At 46.0% G+C, this 19,554-nt stretch overlaps 1 protein-coding gene and 2 pseudogenes across 1 annotated transcript; 2 read left to right on the top strand and 1 right to left on the bottom strand.

Annotated features, from left to right (window-relative positions):
• Window positions 1-318: 318 nt before the first annotated feature.
• LOC136654676 (5S ribosomal RNA) lies at window positions 319-436 on the bottom strand (annotated as a pseudogene).
• A 1,977-nt stretch (window positions 437-2,413) lies between these two features.
• LOC136654721 (5S ribosomal RNA) lies at window positions 2,414-2,533 on the top strand (annotated as a pseudogene).
• Window positions 2,534-6,194: 3,661 nt separating this feature from the next.
• LOC136653482 (carbonic anhydrase 4-like) lies at window positions 6,195-19,251 on the top strand. The gene is made up of 8 exons (XM_066630379.1): window positions 6,195-6,222; window positions 13,410-13,439; window positions 14,325-14,489; window positions 15,706-15,854; window positions 16,399-16,488; window positions 16,704-16,782; window positions 17,606-17,769; window positions 19,036-19,251. The coding sequence occupies exons 1-8, from the start codon at window positions 6,195-6,197 to the stop codon at window positions 19,249-19,251; spliced, it is 921 nt and encodes a 306-aa protein (XP_066486476.1).
• Window positions 19,252-19,554: the final 303 nt, after the last annotated feature.

Here is a 19,554-nt window from a genome sequence, read left to right as displayed (position 1 = left end):
GGTATCTGAATGGGACTGGACCATTTATTTAGACATAAAAACAACAAGAACTACCTTACCTATCCATTGTATGCTACATTGCAGTCCAGGCAGTACAACCTGCAGATTAAAGAAGAAATGGAAAAGGGAAACTAGGGAAGCAAAAACCTCCCAGCTGGACAACAGAATGTGCCAAAGGGGATCATTCCTTCTGTTGCCAAATTTTCCTTTCCAAGGACTTATACTGCAGAGTGTGTGAGCACTTATGCTTCTGCAAACTGCAGGTGCCAAGGCTGAATGGTTGGTTGGCAACCTTCAGTCTTGAAAGACTATGGTATAAGCCTACAGCACCCGGTATTCCCAGGCGGTCTCCCATCCAAGTACTAACCAGGCCTGAGCCTGCTTAGTTTCCGAGATCAGATGAGATCGGGCATGTGCAGGGTAATATTTCTTAGGAAAGTTGCACAATTTTGAAAACATTAAATACAAGAAAGCAGCACAGGGCACCTGGCTCAGTTCTGGAACTTCCACACATTTTTGGAGTAGGCTCCAAGTGCAAAGTCTGAAGAATGTTTCAACCCACCATTGTGAACACTGAATTTTTAAAAATTCCTAAAATTAATCCCATGACAATGCCTTCCTCTTTTCTTTCCTTGCTTGGGACAGAAATTAACCAGAGGAAAAACAATTTTGTAACGTTGCCCAGTTTTATCTAAACCCCAATATTGCAGCCTGCAGCAGGAGATATGCAACTTTTCTTTATATTTATTTCTGGTAGCCAGGAAACAGAAACTTACATTCTGTTTCATTGTTTGTTCCTTTTAATTAGTCAATACCACGTTGGTTGGGAGTTTGAGCCGAGAGCACATTGGTCACAACATTCACGCCTGGAGTAATTGCCTTCTTGCTTTTTGCTGTGATCCTTTCCTAAACTTGACTAGGCTCTGTTTAAAGCCTAGGCAAACTATAGAACATTGAAAATCCATGTAATATGTTATTAATAAATGGGGGTTCTCTTTCATCGTGGAGCCCTGCAAAGCTACAGGGGACTATCTGAAACAAGCAAGTTAGCAACTGCACAGAGGAACAGCCAAAATTGCACTAGTCACTGCTGTCATCTATGCCATGGGCTTTCCTTGTGGTTTGTGTGGCTGGGAGTGTTGGATCCTATGTTCTCTTCCCCTGATGGAAAGCTACCTGTCAAGAGAGGCATAGAGAAAGAGTAATAAGAAATAGCAGCAGCAACACACAGGTCTCTGGATCAGGATGCAAGCTAAACGTTTGTGACTGAGGGTAGCACCACCTGAGTGCACATGTGGTACTAGTGCTTGGGGAGGAGAGAGGGCCGTGCCTGGGACTTTACCTTTTGCTCTCCTGTAGAGAGTTGCAGCCGAACCTTGTGGGTAATGACGACTGTTCTGTTCCACAAGGGAATGCTGCAATCTTGAAAAACAAAAGAGCTCAGGATGGGTGTTTGGTCAACAGCCGCAATGTCAGAAGACATGGTATTCACCAAAAGAGAGCACACACTCACTGCTATTAGCTGTTGTATGAGAAAGACGTAGTTAGGCAACATAGTTTATAGCAAAGACATGACAAATTCTGAAGGGTGCAGGGTGGGGGAAGGCCAGTGGCACAAGAGATATATCCAGCAATCATGCTCTGAGGCATAGAATTCCCCATTCATACTTACCTGTATGGAATGCATTGTCCTTGAACCCCTTTTGGAGCGATGGACATTCCAGTTGGGTGTTTGTGAGTGGGGTCCTCCAGGGGCAGAGTCCCCACCATGAGAATTCTGAGAAGACAAAAGTTAATCAGGTACTCTTCCCATCCATGATCAGAGGACAGCACGTTCATTGTGCAAAGTGTTATCTTTGTGCTCACGGTGCCCTTTCGTCATAGTTCCCATCACCAAGTTCTTCTTCGTGTGCTATAAGTGTGCACAGCATGGGGCCAGAGAAGTACCGCCCCAAGCCATGTGCTCAATCATCTAAGTTATTGTCTCCATAGCAGGGGCTTAAGTCCTAAGGTGGGAATGCTGTAACTGCTGCAGAGTTCAATCTGCATCCTAGGCTCTGTTATAGCAGAGGGGATGGGGGAATTTGGGGTGCTGTTCTTTTTTGCTCTCAATTAGAACAGGCTGAGGACGGGGGACAAAATCCCCAGAACCCAGGTTTCCAGGTGGTTCGGATCATGACAAAACAAACTATCCCATTCTGATAAATGTTCTCATTTAGTTTCGATCTGTGCTCATGCAAAAACTTGTTTACATAATGTAGTAACATCTGGTTTGTAGGACAATTTAGGAAGGAGGGGCCCAATCAGGCATCTTGGGCATGGGCCCAACACCAGCTCTCAGCAGCCCTGCATTAGGGTGCATTTAGACTTACAGCAACATCAGGGTTGCATCTATTATATGGAGAAGAAGTAGGTTGACAGCAACTGTTACCCTGCACATGCCTGATCTTGTCTGATCTCGGAAGCTAAGCAGGGTCAGGCCTGGTTAGTACTTGGATGGGAGACCACCTGGGAATACCGGGTGCTGTAGGCTTATACCATAGTCTTTCGAGACTGAAGGTTGCCAACCAGGATTTGGTATGAGTCAGCTCTTCTCTGTCCCGGGGCTTAGGGTCCAATTCTGTCCAACTTTCCAGTGCCGATGCAGCCACAATGCAGTCCCAAAGTAACAAAATAAATGTTTCCTTGCGTAGAGGAGACCCGCATGCGTGCCCTGTCATCAGAGAATGCAGCACACGCCCCACTGGCAAGGCTACACTGGTGCTGGAAAGTTGGATAAGATTGGGCCCTTAGGGAGGCTGGAGTTGCACCAGTCTCTGGGGCACGCCAATATGGAGTTGTGTTGACACTGAGTTTAAATTGTGGCACTGAGGAGATGTTATGAAATTCTCCCCGTGTCCTATTGCTTCTGCTGTATTCTGTGTTGCTCAAAGGGTTTTGTTTTTTTTAAATATAGGATTGCGTTGTGGATATTCCTGTCCTGGTCACAATGTATTGTGAAGGGCTGCTGAGTCAGAGTGAGGTTGCTAGAGGCAAGAGGTGTGGATGATAGCAACATAAGAGGAAAATCCCTTTTCTAGGGATCATCAGCCTGGATTAACTAGGCTATACCTTTGAGAACTGGCCACAGCTAGAGATGCAGAGGTCACCTTCTCTGCAGTGAGGATGGGTTCACTCAGAGGATCTAATAAACAGAGCTCATGACAGTGTAAACTCCCTGCAGCCAATACTGTAGTCATTTAGGCGTGGATAGATCATGAGGGGGAGAGAGGAGAGCTTCCACATGGGAGAACAAGCCATACAAACACCATGTTCTCTGAAACATACACACATCAAATGACTTGACCCATCAGGTGGACTTTATCGGACAATCTGAAGAACTGTTGGCTAAACACAAAAGATGAAATGAGTCAAAAAGTGTTATTTTCCAGACAAACTCCTTACCTGTGGTTCAGTTTAGATACATGGTGGAAGAAAGCAGGACCCTTCTGAGGCACACACTGGATGTGCCCCTCTCACTTCCTGGCCTGCTAGAAACCTCCATGTAGTCACAAGGCTTCCATAAGACTTACATATGCACAGATCTGAATCACATGGTCATTGACACACATACATCAGGGATATTAACACCTACACACCATGACCTTTACACATACCAGTACCAGTGTAAAGTTACATCACTATGGGGGTGACCTGTGGGTCCAGGGGATGGGCAGGTATGATCCTGCTTCTTCACTAACTGTACCTTCCAAGTTCATCCATGCTGGGCCATGCTGGTGAGAGTGAGAAAGAAGATATTTTGGTTGTTTGCAGTGCAGGTGAGACCAGGCCCAGGGTTGGAGCTGTAGTCAGAGCATGCCCACATGTCAAGAGCAGATGTATGTAAGCCAGGTTCAGACTAATAGTTCTCAAGCTTCCTCCAGAGACAAAGCTGGAGGGAATCCTAGGCAAATGCTCAAAGCAACCAGGGCCGGCCCATTCATGAAGCCAATGGAAGAGGTTAGTTCAGGCAGCGGATTGGTGGGTGTACCCCTTCCTTCCTGTCTACTTGTCTCCGCTGCTCCTTTTCCTCTTTCCATTCCCTGGATTGGAAGAGGAAGAAAGAACAGAGCAGAAGAGGATATGTGAAGGAGAGGAGAGTACTGAGCTAGAGTGGTGAGAAGAGCCAAGGGTGGCACATCATTGGACGAGGAGTGGGCAGCATTTTTCATGTGATCTCAGAAGTCAGGAGGTCTCAGGATGGCCCTGAAAGAGGCAGAAGGTGTTAGCCACATTACTCTGAGGTTGACCCTCCAGCTTCCTCTGACCACCTCAAGGGTTGCTTCAGAACTTTCAGAGGCCAGGCTGGCTCAAATGTGGTGACTTTTACACAGTGTGGCCTTGTCAGATGAACCCAGGAAGTGCCTTATGCTGAGTTGGAGCAGTGGTCCATCAAGGTCATATTGCATATGTTGACAAGGAGCAACACTCCAGGATTTCACACATGGGCCTAGAGATGCTGCCAGGAACTGGACGTGACCTTTCACATACATTTATTTTATTTTTCATATTTTTATACCACCCTTCCTCCAAGGAGCTCAGGGTGGTGTACAGTGTTCCTCCTCTCCTTTTGTGCTCACAACAAACCTGTGAGAGGTAGGAGATGTTCAGAGATAGTGACTGGCCGAAGGTCACCCAGAAAACTTCATGCCTGAATGGGAATTTGAACCTGGATCTTTAAGGTCTAAGTCCAACTCCCAAACCACTACAATATACATCATCCTGGCTCTCTCTCTCTCTCACCCCCACCCCCCCATACAGAGGATGTCCTGTATGCCCAAACCTCTAGTATCTAACTTAGGCTTACTCTACATCAGGGGTGCCTAAACCCTGGCCCTGGGGCCACTTGCGGCCCTCAAGGTTTCTCAATGCGGCCTTCTGGGAGCCCCCAGTCTCCAATGAGCCTCTGGCCCTTCAGAGTTTTGTTGGAGCCTGCACTGGCCCGATGCAACTGCTCTCACTGTGAGGGTGACTGACCTCTTGCATGAGCTGTGGGCCAAGGGCTCCCTCCACTGCTTGCTGTTTCATGTCTGTGATGCAGTAGCAGCAGCAAAGGAAAGACCAGATTTGCTTTGTGCAAGGCCTTTTATAGACCTTGAGCTATTGCAAGACCTTCATTCATTCATATAAGTTCATCTTTAATATATTTGTTTATGTAAACTTATGTAAATTTATTCAAATTTTAAATGTAAATTAATTCCTTTTTTCCCCTGCCCCCGACACAGTGTCAGAGAGATGATGCGGCCATCCTGCCAAAAACTTTGGACACCCCTGTGCTACATAATACCAGCAGAATAAAGTCTAGAATGGAGCACTCCACTTTGGTCAGAAGGTAGGGAATCACACTTCAGAATGTTCCTCTACATTAAAACACCTTGAAAACAGAAAATCCGCACAACAGGAATAGAGCTGGGCTACATCCTTTCTCCCTGATGTTCCAGTTTTCTTGTTGCAGGGATTTGTCCCTGATGTCCCAGTTTTCTTGTTGCAGGGATTTGTCCCTGATGTCCCAGTTTTCCAGGTTGCCACAGGATATGGTGATGGCACCTGGCCTAGATGCCTTTAAAAAGGCAATTGATTTATGGGGGAGAAGTCCATCACAGGTTACAAGCCATGATGGGTATGTGCAACCTCCAGGTTTGAGAAGTAGGTTACCCCAGAATGCCAGGTGCAAGGGAGTGGCAACAGCATGCAGGTGTCATGTTATCTTGTGTGCTCTCTGAGGCACCTGGTGAGCCACAGTGAGATACAGGAAGCTGAACTAAATGGACCTTTGGCTTGATCCAGCAGGGCTTTTTAAGTTCTTATTTGCTTACATGGGGCAAATTAAAGCATGGTATCCCATCTGCAGAGGCACACCTCATTCTGCTGTGTAAAGTCCAGCCACCATCTAAATTCTGTTCCATTCTTCTTTCAAAGAGCTTTGGGCATCCATCGTTCAGGGGTTCTCCTGTTTTATCCTTGCAGACAGTAATGGCAAGGAAGGGTAGGGCAAGAGCCACTGACTTGCACAGGGCCATGCTATAAACTTCAGGACTGAGCCAAGTGACCAACCCTGGCCTCCTGCAGCCCCAAACTTGACCCACACCACAGTGGGTTTCCTTGTTACTGTAGGGAGGATAGAGGAGAGCAGGATTTGCAAAGGAGTCGCCGGAATGGCTGCTAGCAGAAGGTTCAATAAAAGTGAGTCTCTGGTAGCTCAAGAATAATAATAATAATACAGGTATTTCTATGCCGCCTTTCTTGGTCCTCAGATTTCTCCTTGGACTTTATTCAAGGCGGTTTACATAGGCAGGCAAATTTAAATCCCCGTAGGGATTTTTACAATTTGAAAGGTTCTATCTTTCAAGAAACCACAGCAATCAGATGTTTCTTTCTTGATCTGGTCGCACATTCTGGCCTCCATCCTCCCACGCTCAGAGCAGATGGAAATAACTTGGCTCAGCTTGTCAGCTGCTTCAAGGTCGCACGGTGCCGGTGGCCTCGAACTGGTGACCTTCGGATGTTATCTTCAGGCAAATGGAGGCTCAACCCTCTAGACCAGACCTCCTGCCCAAGGCTTTGCCACAGAGGGGGAGTTTGGGGGAGAATTTTAAAAGCAGCTCCTTGTGATCATCGGACCATGTGATCATCGGACCTCTGCCTCAAAAGAACCCAGGAGTCCTGAATCTGAAGCTCATCATACTGCATTCCATCCCTCTGGTTTATGAGGTTGAGGTACCTGTAGGGTGGAAACTTATAAACGAGAAGGAAACTTATAAACTCTGGAGTGTCTCCCAGAGACACCTCTGGTGTGGCAATTGTTGGCACCCAAGGCTGAGAGCAGAATGGAGGACGTTGAAAGATGCGCGGCAGCCAGCTGCTGCTATGTAGGACATTCAGGGTCATACTTCTCATTTTGGTCATGCAAAATTGCTGCTAACTGTATTTGTTTCTACATCAAATGAAACTCAGACCTGGCAGGCGGAAGGATGTCAAAAGGCAGTTCCACCTCGCCGTTGCAGCAAACATTTCACTCTCTCTGCCTCAGGGCTATGTGGTAAACTCACAAACATGATGGTGGGGAGAAAATGCAGCTGAGTTGGGAAATATGGGGAAAACCCTCAGCTCCCCACATCCCTGCCAGGATATCTACCTCCTGTAACCGGAGAGCCAATAATTCAGCCTTGCCATTAGGCTCTACTCCGCAAACTGGCTTCTTCCATGAGATCCCACGGTGACCTTAATTTCTTCTTCAAAATATGACCTCATTTAATGGGGCAGGCCATAAATCAATCAAATCAATCAATAAGCAGGCAAATAGGTAGGCAAGTGCCTACCTGCCTGGAAGTCACGCACGCTAACCTGGAGGCCTTTTTCTTTAGCTTTATAGGCTTGGGTAGGGCCTCTGAGAGGACTATTATCAGAGGGAGTTTCTTTTGGGCCCCTTCCCTTCTCCTTTGGATCACAATTTCAAATGATTTCTACAAATTACAATATATAAAATTAAATAGGCTTACAGAAAATGTGAATGCTAGTCTTCACACAAAACATGCGCAAAACATTTTCGGCAATCCCAGGAAATTTCTGACTCCCCTCCTTTGACCCTGGACCCAGATGCAATGCTCCCCCTGCATCCCCCTCTCATGGGCCCAGGTGAGATCAGAAAATGTAAGATGCCAGGAAATTTTTGGGCTCCCTCCTTTGGTTCCTGGTCCCCCTTTTGACCCTGGCCCCAGGTACAATTTACCCCTTGTACCCCCCTCTCATGGGCCCTGGTGCCAGGCTGCTGGAGACCAGGACAAAGTCCTGCATTGTGCCCCCACCAGCTGCCCCAGCAACTGTACACATACCACCTCTGCTATTCCCACGCTAAGCACAGAAATTCACTAATCTTTCACATCTGTCCCCACCGCCTTCCTCTGATGCTAGTGAGTAAAGTAACACTTCCCTTCCCCTTTCAGGGAGTCCTTATTCCTATCACATACTCTCCCTGTCATCTCATGCACACATCTGGGTAGGACTGCACCCTTTAACCTTTAAAACTTTTTTTTCAAATTAAAGTGTTATTTTAATTTGTAAATACGTATATCACTTTGGAAAACCATTTTAAGAAAGTATTTATTTTTACAAGAAATGCTTATAAAACCCTAGATAACAGGCACTTATCCTAGAGGAGGCATTCTCCATTCACTTTTGCAGTGGAGGGAATGGTTCTTTGAAGATGGATGCCTGCATGCATGAATGAGCAAAATGAAGGGTTTTCTTTACCCCCTTCCAGACAATAGTTTGAATCATAAGCAAATGGATGCAGATTTAATGTAGTAATTAAGTGTTTATAACTCATCTGATTAATCATCTGAGATTTCTTTAACTAGATGGCAACCCTACATTTGCCCCTCCCCCAGGTCCAGAAGGTCTGATGTCCCCCAGAGGACCCAGAAGTCATGACCCTCTCCTATAGCTGGAAGTCTTTCTCCCCCAGTCCCCATCACCACTTCACCTTCTCCAGAGGACTTAAAAGTGGAGTTTCCTTGAACTTCATTCTCCTCCCCTCCAATAGAACTCACCAGAGGAATTCTAACTGCAGCTTCCTCTGCTGTGACCTACTCAACACCCTCTTACCTTACCCTGAGCTCAGCACTGAAGCAACAGAGACAAGATTAATACTAGGTGATGGTGAGGGATGGTAAATGGGTCCAAGTCACTTGTCCCTGACCCAACCCATTCTCCTGAAACTGACAATAAGAATGTTGTGGTTCTTATTGTGTGACAAGAAGAGATTTGTTGTGATGACAAAGCAATGACCCACATACGTACTGAGTACATGTTTGTCTGCCTAAGACAGTGATTTTCAACCTTTTTCATCTCACGGCACACTGACAAGGCACTAAAATGGTCACGGCACTCCATCAGGTTTTTGACAATTGACGAGGCACACCATGCTGCCAGTGGGGGCTCACATCTCCCATTGGCCCCATTAATAAATGACCTTCCCCCCAAATTCCTGCGGTACACCTGTGGACCACTCGTGGCACACCGGTGTGCCACGGCACAGTGGTTGAAAATGGCTGGCCGAAAACAATGTCCCTCCACTCTCCGATCAAATACTCGCCTGATCTCAACACTAGTTGTAACATTAATGAAAAAAGGGTAAGACTGGACTCCTCAGTTCCTTCCCCAGAACTGGGAAACAAGTCAGGTCTGATGGGGGAAAGTGTGGAAAAGAAGCCAGGAGAACTGAGTTTCTAATAGGGCTGCAGGGGGAAATGACTGAATCTAGATCTTTCAGTAAAAGATGGTAAAAGTAAAAAAAAAAAAAAAATTTTTTAAGATAGGAACCCTAATTTTGTGACAAGGCTTAGATGGAGGAAAACAATGTAGACCATGTATCTCAATGAGCACTGGACACACACACACACACACACACACACACACACACCTCTCTAGACTCTGTGCAGAACATAAATTAATCATCATCATTTCAGTGTGTGGGTACAAGTGGGTCAGGAGGTCAGTGCTCCTGGAATCTAACCACAAATATAGAGAATGAAGAATTTTCTCCCTTTGGGGGACTTAAGGTTGCTTACAATATCAATTAAAAACACAAACAATACCAAAAAAACAGGCAGCAGAAAATGAAACAAAATCAAGAAAAAGTCAGGACACACATTTTTAAGAGCCAGCTTTTCATCCTCTTCAGATATTAGCAAGTGCTAAGGCTTATCTCCCTGCTTGTGAAAACCATCACCTGTCATATTCTGCTATTCAAACCACTGTTAAAACACAGGAGCAGTCCAGGCCAGTTTTTCTGGGCAATGTACCATGGGTTAGGTGCCAAGACTCCTGAGTTCATCAATAGAAGGGTAAATTTTCTGAATTTAGAGTACCACAGGGAAGCAGGTGAACTCCTTTTTCACAAGCAAAATAGGTCTGATGTAAGATAAGGAACATAATTGGAACAGCGTCTAGTGTGGCTGAAAAGGCTGATTCGGGAGTGACAATCCCTTCCACACCGGGAGCAAGTGCAGTCTGTCCCTGGTCTGTCTCCCTGGCTATGGGCCTTCCTTCTTTGCCTCTTTGCCTCAGACTGTTGGCCAAGTGTCTGTTCAAACTGGGAAAGGCCATGCAGCACAGCCTGCCTCCAAGCGGGCCACTCAGAGGCTAGGGTTTCCCACCTGTTGAGGTCCACTCCTAAGTCCTTCAGATCCCTCCTGCAGATGTCCTTGTATCGCAGCTGTGGTCTACCTGTAGGGCGCTTTCCTTGCACGAGTTCTCCATAGAGGAGATCCTTTGGGATCCGGACATCATCCATTCTCACAACATGACCAAGCCAACGCAGGAGTCTCTGTTTCAGCAGTGCATACATGCTAGGGATTCCAGCTCATTCCAGGACAGCGATATATGTACATTTATATATGACACAGGACCCCCACCTCAGAAGCCAGTAGTTAGAGTAGAAGGCCCTACAGGAGTCAAGAGTGGTTTCTGTGTGGGTGAGAAAGGGATACCTTTGTGAAATCTGAACGTGTTCTTCCTCATGCACGGTAGCTGTCAGGAGTCATTTCCTAATTGTGCAACCACTTGCTCACATCCCTTGCACAAATGCTTGGTTAAGCTCCCTCCAGTTTCAAGGAACCGGTCTGGTACAGGAGGCTGAGCTCATGCATCTGTGTGTGGCCTGCCTTGTCTAATCTAGCCTGCCTACCAGCCTGCCTGTATCTTCTTCTTCCTTCCCCTCCTTCCTTGTAATCTACCCTTCCTTTTGCAGTAATTCCACCCGCCCCAGTAGTCAGACTGGGTGGTGACCTTGATGCACACACACACAGGCACACATATATATATCTGAGCAGCCAGGATGCTTTCTTGCCATCATCAGTGTCACCTTGTCCAGGAGGACAGAGAGAGACAGACACATTTCACAGGTGAGCATTCCTTGCGCCAGGTAAAAGGATAAGGGGGATTTAGTGGCAGAATTGGAAGAAGCACATGTTGCCTCTAGGGACACCAGCAAAGACCTGGGGTAGGAGGATAAAGGGATGAAGTTAGAAACATTGATTTTATGCTAGTGTCTCTTTCTGATAGTGTCTCCCTTCTGGCAGATAAACTGTGCATCCCAATTGCAACTGTGTCTGCAGAGAAATGTGGTTATTTTGAGTGATGAAAGAAACACACTTGGCATTTGCTCAGACGCACAGAAAGAACAAAAAAATTGTTCTCTTGGATCAGGTTAAAGACCCAACTGGCTTAGTATTCTGTTTCCAACAGTTGCTAGCCAGATGCCTCTGAACATTCACAAGAAAGGCATACAGGCGACAGACTCCCTGTTTGTTGCTACCTGCTGGTGTCCATACCACTTCTGAACATGGAAGTTCCTTCTATACAATCAAAGTTATTGATGGATCAACCCGCCATCATCATGCCTAACCTGTTGGTAGAGTTAGCACCTTATCTTGTGACAAAGAGTTCCAAAAGATAATGATGATTGTGTTCTCGAACTTAGCTTTGGCATTTCGAAGGAATTCCAGGGCTGAATTCCACCTCATAGTAGGATCACTTTCAGTGCTATAGCCTTCCTGTATAACAATTACTAGCTGTTGAGTGTATTGTGTGATGATCATATTTGGCCCTTTGGCATTGTTGTTGCTGAGAATCTGTGGCCTAGAGTAACTTCCCTGAGTGTGTATGTTCAGTGGCAATGATGCCCATGTAATATGAACACCTGATGACCTAAATGCTGTTTTCCCACATACACAAAACTTTCCAACATGTGTAAGAAACTCAGAATGTCTGTAGCTGTAACTCTTGCTCTAAGCTCATTTGCGGTAGTGTAGCTCCATCCCCTCCAGTAGCTCCCAGACAAAAACATGGACATGACTGTGGCACCCCCATCTTTGTAGCAAGGAGGAACACTGTATGAGCTTCTCCACTGCTGAAAGTTCTACTCTGCCTCTTGTATGCTGTGGTCATGCGCTTGCCTGTTTTACACATTTAAATGCCATGATATAAGTGGGTGTGTAGGTGTTTAAAATATGCTAGAAGAACATTGTCCTACAACTGGTTATCAGTGGTTGAAAAGATATCAGTGGTTGAAAAGGTAGCTACTGTGTGTGAAATGGCAGGCTGTGCACACTAGGCAGAACCTAAGTGCTCATGTGTATCAAAAGTGGCATTGAGGGATGGGCCCATGCCCATCAAAGAGTCCGCTCAGTTGGGCTGGCCCCTGAACCATCTGATCAGGCAGCAACAGTAGTGCCCATCACACTGTTGATGGTGCCCTAGGTACCCAGAAACTTGGTGCCAGCACTTAAGTGCAAGCAATGGGGCTTCTGCTCCAGATTCAGCCATCCAGAGGAGGCGGCAGAACTGAAGAATGTTCAGAGGAGGCTGAAGAATGCCCTCTCTAGCAAAAGTCACATGAAACACATTGGCAAGATACCCCCAAAGGCAAACACAGGGAAAAACCAGGAGTGACTTATCAGGGAGAGGTTCCAGAAATGGGGACTGTCCCTTCTAAGTAGGGACAATCAGTGCAGCTGAACTCACCCAGCTCCCCCTCCTCTCTCACACACACACACAAAACCATTGATAGATCCCACAGAGAACACCACTGGCTCACCCACTTCAGACATTGAAGACATGTGGAAAATGGTGGTTGCTCACACTACAGAGCTCCCCCATTGCTGCCACCGCCGCCACCTCCAGTCCCAAGAGTTGTACAATCCAAAGCTCTTGTGTAAAGCCTCACAAGACCTGTCTATCTGGGCCGGCTTTTGGCAACCAGCATTAAGCTGTTAATTGACTCTGAGGTTTTATTTCATTCCATTTTTATGTGTGTTTTGCAGTTTTGTGTAGCTCCCTCCCTCCCTTGTAATCCACTTTTATATCATAATTCCACACACTTTGGTATGGGACAGCCAAGAAATTCATATAACATCAAAGTGACTTTTTTTAAAAGTACGTTTTGAGACTCATCATTGTGGGGGAGAATCTCTGAGCTCTCCTAGGAGGGGAGAGGAACTTGCAATTATTATTGGCTCTCCTCCCTGCTTCTACTAAAAAGGAAACTCTGAATTCTGTATAGTCCTGTCTACACACGCTAGTCCAAGAATGGCCTACTGTAACCCTTTTTATTTTCCTCTGCTTCTCTCTCCATAGCTGGCAAAGCACATCATGGTTCCTATGTGGCTACAAAGGGCCCTAATCTTGGCTGTTCTGCTTTCAGGGGAATGCTATGCTGCTTCTGAAGGTAACCCCCTCCATTTCTACAAGGATTCCATTTGCTAAGGGAGAGACTGAAAGATGTCTCTTTAGTACTTTTGCACCCCTCCCTTACACAGATAGGCTTTTCTTCCCTAAGCTTATGCCATCTCTGCTTCTTCCCTGTGTAGGTCCCTGGTGCTATGATGACCACCACTGTGGTAAGGAAAATCTACAGCTCTTTTTTTGACCTGTAGAGAGTTAGCATACCCTGACATTTTGAGCTATGGCTCCATAGACAAGAAACAATGTTTAATGCCTTAGCTCTACTCTAGAACAGCAATTTTCAATCTTTTTTATCTCATGGCATACTGACAAGGACTAAAATTGTCAAGGCACACCATCTGTTGCTTGATGATAAGGCAATTGATAAAGCACATCCAATTGTAATCCTGGCCCCCTTGCCACCCAGGGCCAGGACCATAAAATGCTACCCCCACCCAGGCCTAAAAAGTCACTTTCGGTTTTCAGAGAAAACCGAAAGTGACATTTTTAGGCCTTCTGAGGGCTGGAGAGGCTGTGCGTAGCCTCCCCAGCCTCCAGTAGGCCTTCTGAGGCCTCTAGAAGGTCTAAGAAGGTCTTTGACCAAAAACCAGAAGTTACATTTATAGGTTTTCTGAAGGCCTTCTGAGGTGCTTTAAAGGGTTCTTAAGGACAATGACAAAAACAACAAAAGCAGCGGGGGAGGGGGTCACATTGGCACCCCCCAAAGAGTGGCACCTTGAGGCATTTCCCCCGATTCCCCCAGGTGTGCCAGTGGGCACACCTCACTATCAACTAGGGGCTCACATCCCCCAATGGCCCTATTAATATATGACCCTCTCCCAAATTCCCACGGCACACCTGCAGACCTTTTGTGGCACACCAATGTGCCATGGCACAGTGGTTGAAAATTGTTGCTCTAGAATATATAGAATGTGACTTGAAAAATGTGCAGAGTGCCTTAAGTAACAACCTAGTTGAATTCTTAGAAATTAATTACCATGCTAATTGCATCTCATTATCATGCTAACTTTGTTCTTGGCTTCTTCTTTCCTCTCGGCAAGGTCCTAGCACATGGTTATCCATGGGTCAATGTGGTGGCAAGAGACAGTCTCCCATTGACATCAACCCTGACAAGACAACCCACAACTCTAAGTTGGGCCCCATAATTCTTACTGGCTATGGTGATAGCAAAAAACTATTGGAAATGAAGAACACTGGAAAAACAGGTAACTGCAATCCCTTTTTTTAAACATTTTTAGCTTCTAGCCCTTAGGAAATGGTTGGCAACCTTCAGTATCGAAAGACTATGGTATAAGCCTACAGCACCCGGTATTCCCAGGCCAGGTACAGCACCCAGGTCTCCCATCCAAGTACTAACCAGGCCTGACCCTGCTTAGCTTCCGAGATCAGACGAGATCAGATCGGGCATGTGCAGGGTAGCAGGAAAAAAAGTTTGAAAAGAGAAAGGTGGTTCATAAAACTAAAAAGGCATACCTTGCAGCAGCAGATTAAGTTCTCCTCGTAGCTCTCCATACCTTCCCTAACAAAAAGGTGTATTTTTCCCCCTTTTCAGTGTTTGTTTACTGAACATATAAGCAACTGTTACCTAAAGTTCTGATAATGATATTTCACTCACACTGAAAAAAACGCATCATCTCATCAGCTTTAGCTGGATCAAACCCAAACGTTTCTGGAATAGGAAAGGGGGGGAGGACAAACCTTTCATCATCCTGTTTTTACCCTCATGTGTGAACTAATGTGACTGACACCATAACACAAACCTGTGAAATTGAGGGTCAGAGAACCTTTTTTGTTTTCAAAATTTATGGTAGTTTTTTATGCATTTGGGGTGCTGATTCCAAAACTGGCATAGGTTTTGCCTTACCACCTCTCTTTTGAAGAAATGGCAGAGCCTTGTTAGTGAATGGTTCAAGCAGCCTCCTCGTGTTGAAGCCGTGGCATACTCTTCCTCACAAGAAAGCTGCTTGAACCATTCACTAAAGAGGCTATACTGTTTCTCCTAAACTATAAGCGATAGGGCAAAATTGATGTAATTTTTGGAATCAGTGCCCCAAATAGAGTCTTGGGGATTGACTGCAGGACTCTTCTGAGGACTTTGTGTTCTCAGTCACTGCCCAGCACAGCTGCCCCCCTGAATAGGCACTGCTGCTTGTTGTACCCCCCTTGGAGAAATGGGGTCCAGTGAGCAACCAGCTGCCACTGGCTAGGTGAGCCTCCTTCCTTTCACCTGGGCATGTGAATAGCCACAGGACAGCTACATAAACCTATGTCCTCCACAACACCCATCACCAATATTAGGGAAGGCTGCCATTGAGGGGTCTACAGCAGGCACCTTGCCAAGGTCCCCCTCAAATTTGGAACCAACTCTACTCTTTCTTGGAATAAATAGAAGCATACCTGGTTCTTTCTTTTCATCTGCAGTTGATGTAGAACTGGGAGATGGGCTCCAACTCAGTGGCCACGGACTTCCAGCACCCTACACAGCCAAATCCTTCCATCTGCACTGGGGAAATGGTAACTCCAGGCCAGGATCTGAGCACTATATCAATGGCAGGCAGTACTCCATGGAGGTATGGATACACTTCCCATCCCAGATATTTCAGGTTGCAAGATCTGGAGCCCAAAAGGTCTCCTAGACTTTTAAGAAGTTCCTGAAAGGGAAAACACTACTGGCAACTTCAAGATGCTACAGCAACAGAATGAAACACAAGTCATCATAATGCGTGCAGTCACCCTAAATCTGAGCCAGAATTTCACCCTGGAATTTGTAAAACAGTAAAAACAAAAACAAAAGAGCAGAGGTCCTCTCTCTGAGCATGTGTAAAGCTTATTTCTTTCACCACCAAATAATCAGAATATAATCTCACATATGTTAAATGGTTTGCAGAGCTTCCCAGACTGATATGTGTTTATTAAAATTAGAAGGGGTCATGCCCAAGGACAGTGGAGGAAGGAAGGCATAATATAGGTGTTATGGCTTTAAAGTATAACAGTGTATATAATTGCATGAAGGTCCCGTGTGTCCCCCTCCCCCCCAAAAAGAAAGCAGGTTGGATTAACAGTGATAACCCAAATTGATCACACTCTTCTCTTACTTCATTTATCTCTCCTCAGTTACATATTGTGCATACTAAAAACAACATGAGTGTAGCAGATGCTTTGAAGGACCCAGAAGGAATTGCTGTTCTGGGATTCTTTGTCCAGGTGAGTACAGAAACCCAGAGCTGTGAGTTTTTAAGCTATGAATCTATATTGGCCTCTAACTATCATGACCCCCCCCCCCTAAAAATCTTGGGGATTTTGTTTGGTGATGGTGATAATAATGATGCAGCCAGGGATCCTGGATGCTGGGATTCCTAGGTTCTTTTTGCTAAATATTCCTTCAATATACCCTGCTTTGCATTTCCTTTCTACCACAGGGCTATGAGAAGACCAAGGGCAAGACAGCAGAAGCATGGGAATCACTTATAAAGTACCTGCCAAAAGTCTCTGTAAAGGGTGAGTCTGCTGGTAAAGTTCAGAGGGGCACCTGGTTCCTTGACCAGCTCTGAGAAAGGAGTGGCAGCCATAATGACTGCCACAACCAGTAGTTGGAATTTGCTTCCTCCTCTCAGTTACAAATCTTATCCCATTTGGAAGTGGCATAATTGTTCAGACACCTCCTAGGAATTTCATGAGAGTGCTGGGAAGTATTCCCCTGGGGGCTGGGGATAAGAATAGGCCCTCAGTTTGGCTGTACTTGTCGTAAGAGGCGACTAAACAGCCACCGGGTAGATGGGACTCGTCAGCCTGGGAAGGCAGCTCATCTGAGAGAAGGAAAACTCTGATCCCAAACCTCCACTGCCTTGTGGCTACATCCAGTTATGGAAAAGGCTTCAGGAGTAAACCTCGAAGCAAAATCCGGAGCCGGAGTCCCTGAGGCAGTTCATGGCTGAACACAGTCACGTTCTGGCAACTCCTGCAAAGCCGCTGGAACCAACCGTATTGGCTTCTGCCTTTCCATTGGACCATTCCAGCGACGTGGAGAGGGGGGATTTGCTGCATGGGTAACAGCCTATCCTCCATACCTACTTTACCCAGGCTTCGCGCACTGGAGAGGACACTCTGTTCCAGAGCCACCATCCAGAGTGTGACACCATGGTCTTCCGAGACTGAAGGATGCCAACTTGTAGCTGGGAAGTATTTGTAAGAAATCTCTGGACCTCACAGAAGCCCTACATCATATCCAATACCCTTTGGTTGGGAGCCATCTGTGTTAAAGCAGGTTTGAGACTAGTTTTGCGTCTGAGTCCTTACCCATTCGCCTCCTCTTTGCACACAGGTGAAGACACAGATCTTGATGGCACTGTCTCCCTGCTGGACTTGCTGGGCACCACAGACCTTGCCCGCTACTACCGCTATCCTGGGTCTCTCACCACCCCTGACTGCAATGAAGTTGTCCTCTGGACCATTTTTGTTGAACCCATTCTGGTGCCGCTAAAAGTGGTGAGTGCAGCAGTCTCCTTGGGGAAGGGCTTAGCTGGGATAGAGAGGGAGGGGCAGGAAGCTGGAACTTATGACTACTTTACTCAGACTAACGCTTGGCGTCATCAGTATTTTACAAGGGAGGAATGTTTTCATCAGGGTAGAGCCATAGGCAGGTTTCACATGGGAATCAGAAGTCGTGTCAAGGTTCAGAGCAGCAGTCAGAGACAGCATGTGCAGTGTGATTTTTTTTTTAAATCTAAATTTAGCACCAAAATAGCTCAATTGAACAACTTGTTTAAATGATGCAAAATAAGCATATCTGCACTATGTTTTCATGTTTTGCATAATGTATTCTGCTCCTCTTATCAATGGGGGCAAGTTGCTATGGGGTACACTGAAACCTGCTCTAACTGTAGGACCATCTTAACAGGTGCAGTTTAGCCCACTCCCACTAGCCTCCGATCTGCCCCCAGGCAATACCCATACACTTTCAGTTAACATATGTCTTTCAACCAATCTGGACTAGATGCTTGCTTTAAAAAGAAAGCAAAGGTTTTTCAGGAATCTGAATTCTGCAGCCAGTACCACATTTTGTGTTCTTTCTGTGCTTATGTGGAATCACAAAATAGACACAACCTCACTTATTTGTTGAACTACAGGCAATTGGGATATTCCGCCTCTGGCTGGAGAGTTCCATGCAAGCATTAAATGGGTGGGAGAGGACATACAGCATGAGAGCCTATGTGGCTTGTAGTGGATATAGTGTTGGGCTAGGAATGGGGAGACCCAGATTCAAACCTCCATGCATCTAGGAAGCTCACTAGGTGACCTCAGATCAATAACTACCTCTCAGCCTCACCTTCCTCACAGTCAGAGGGTTATTCTGAGGATAATATTGGGGGGGGGGCATGAGGAAAGAACTATTGATCCCACCCTGAGCACCTTGGGATGCAAATATCATTGGAGGGATGCAAATGTAGTTGGTCCAGTGGCACTGAATGAGCTGGTCAGGTGCAGCTAGGGTAGTGCAGGAGAAACTTTGCTTAGTCTTGAGTCATGATCAGGTGACTTCACAAACTGAAGAGGTTGTTCTTCTATTGAACCCTCTAGTGTTCAATTCTGTTGAGTCATCTTGCTCAGACTATCCTGTTAAATCCTACTGTGATATCAAAGCTCCCACCATGGTGTTGCCACATCTTGGCTTTTAAGAGTTAAAATCAACGTTGTCACCACTCTTGCTTCCACTTTCTGCAACCTGACTTTTTCCTTTTACCTCCTTGGCAGGTGGCAGCTTTTCCAGAACTCTATTCTACAAGTTCCCCCGGTGGACCCCATCTGGAGAACAATTTCCGTCCCCTCCAGAAGATTGAGGAGCGGACAGTGGAAGCATCAGCTTCTATGAAGAGTCAGCTCCGTTCTGCTGCCGCCCTGGACTCACAGCCTGTAAAATTCCTCCTCCTCATTTTCATTACTACTATTACCTCCTTCTTACCTGTATAAAAGCTGAAGGAAAATCAAATGGTAAGAGAGTTGGCATTATCTTGTAAGGGGTCAAAGTTCAGCCACAATTATTCCCACCCCCCAGAAACTCCAATTCTCCTCTATCTGCTGCCCAACCAGCTCATCAGTAGCAAAAGTACTGGCAAATAACAAAAGGATAAGAGGTGCATGTTCCATAGGAGCACAAAGAAGGAGCTTGTCAGGAGCCACTACTTCTGGGTGTCTGTCACAAGTTTTAAGAGAGCAACATTTAGTCTGTTGTGGCTACCGCTGAAACTTCTATAACAATCCAAACTCGCTAAT

This window comes from Tiliqua scincoides, chromosome 5 (genome assembly GCF_035046505.1).
Source record: "Tiliqua scincoides isolate rTilSci1 chromosome 5, rTilSci1.hap2, whole genome shotgun sequence".
NCBI lineage: Eukaryota > Metazoa > Chordata > Lepidosauria > Squamata > Scincidae > Tiliqua > Tiliqua scincoides.
The sequence above is the reverse complement of the archived record's forward strand: the minus strand, read 5'-3'. Positions and strand labels throughout refer to the sequence as shown.

What these genes read in the sequence shown, in the direction of transcription:
- LOC136653482 (XM_066630379.1), top strand. Translation starts at nt 6,195, where the DNA reads ATGGCTGCTAGCAGAAGGTTCAATAAAA. An exon ending in TAGCAGAAGGTTCAATAAAA is followed by an intron (nt 6,223 to 13,409) that starts GTGAGTCTCTGG and finishes TTCCCTGTGTAG; the next exon opens with GTCCCTGGTGCTATGATGAC. An exon ending in TTCTGGTGCCGCTAAAAGTG is followed by an intron (nt 17,770 to 19,035) that starts GTGAGTGCAGCA and finishes CCTCCTTGGCAG; the next exon opens with GTGGCAGCTTTTCCAGAACT.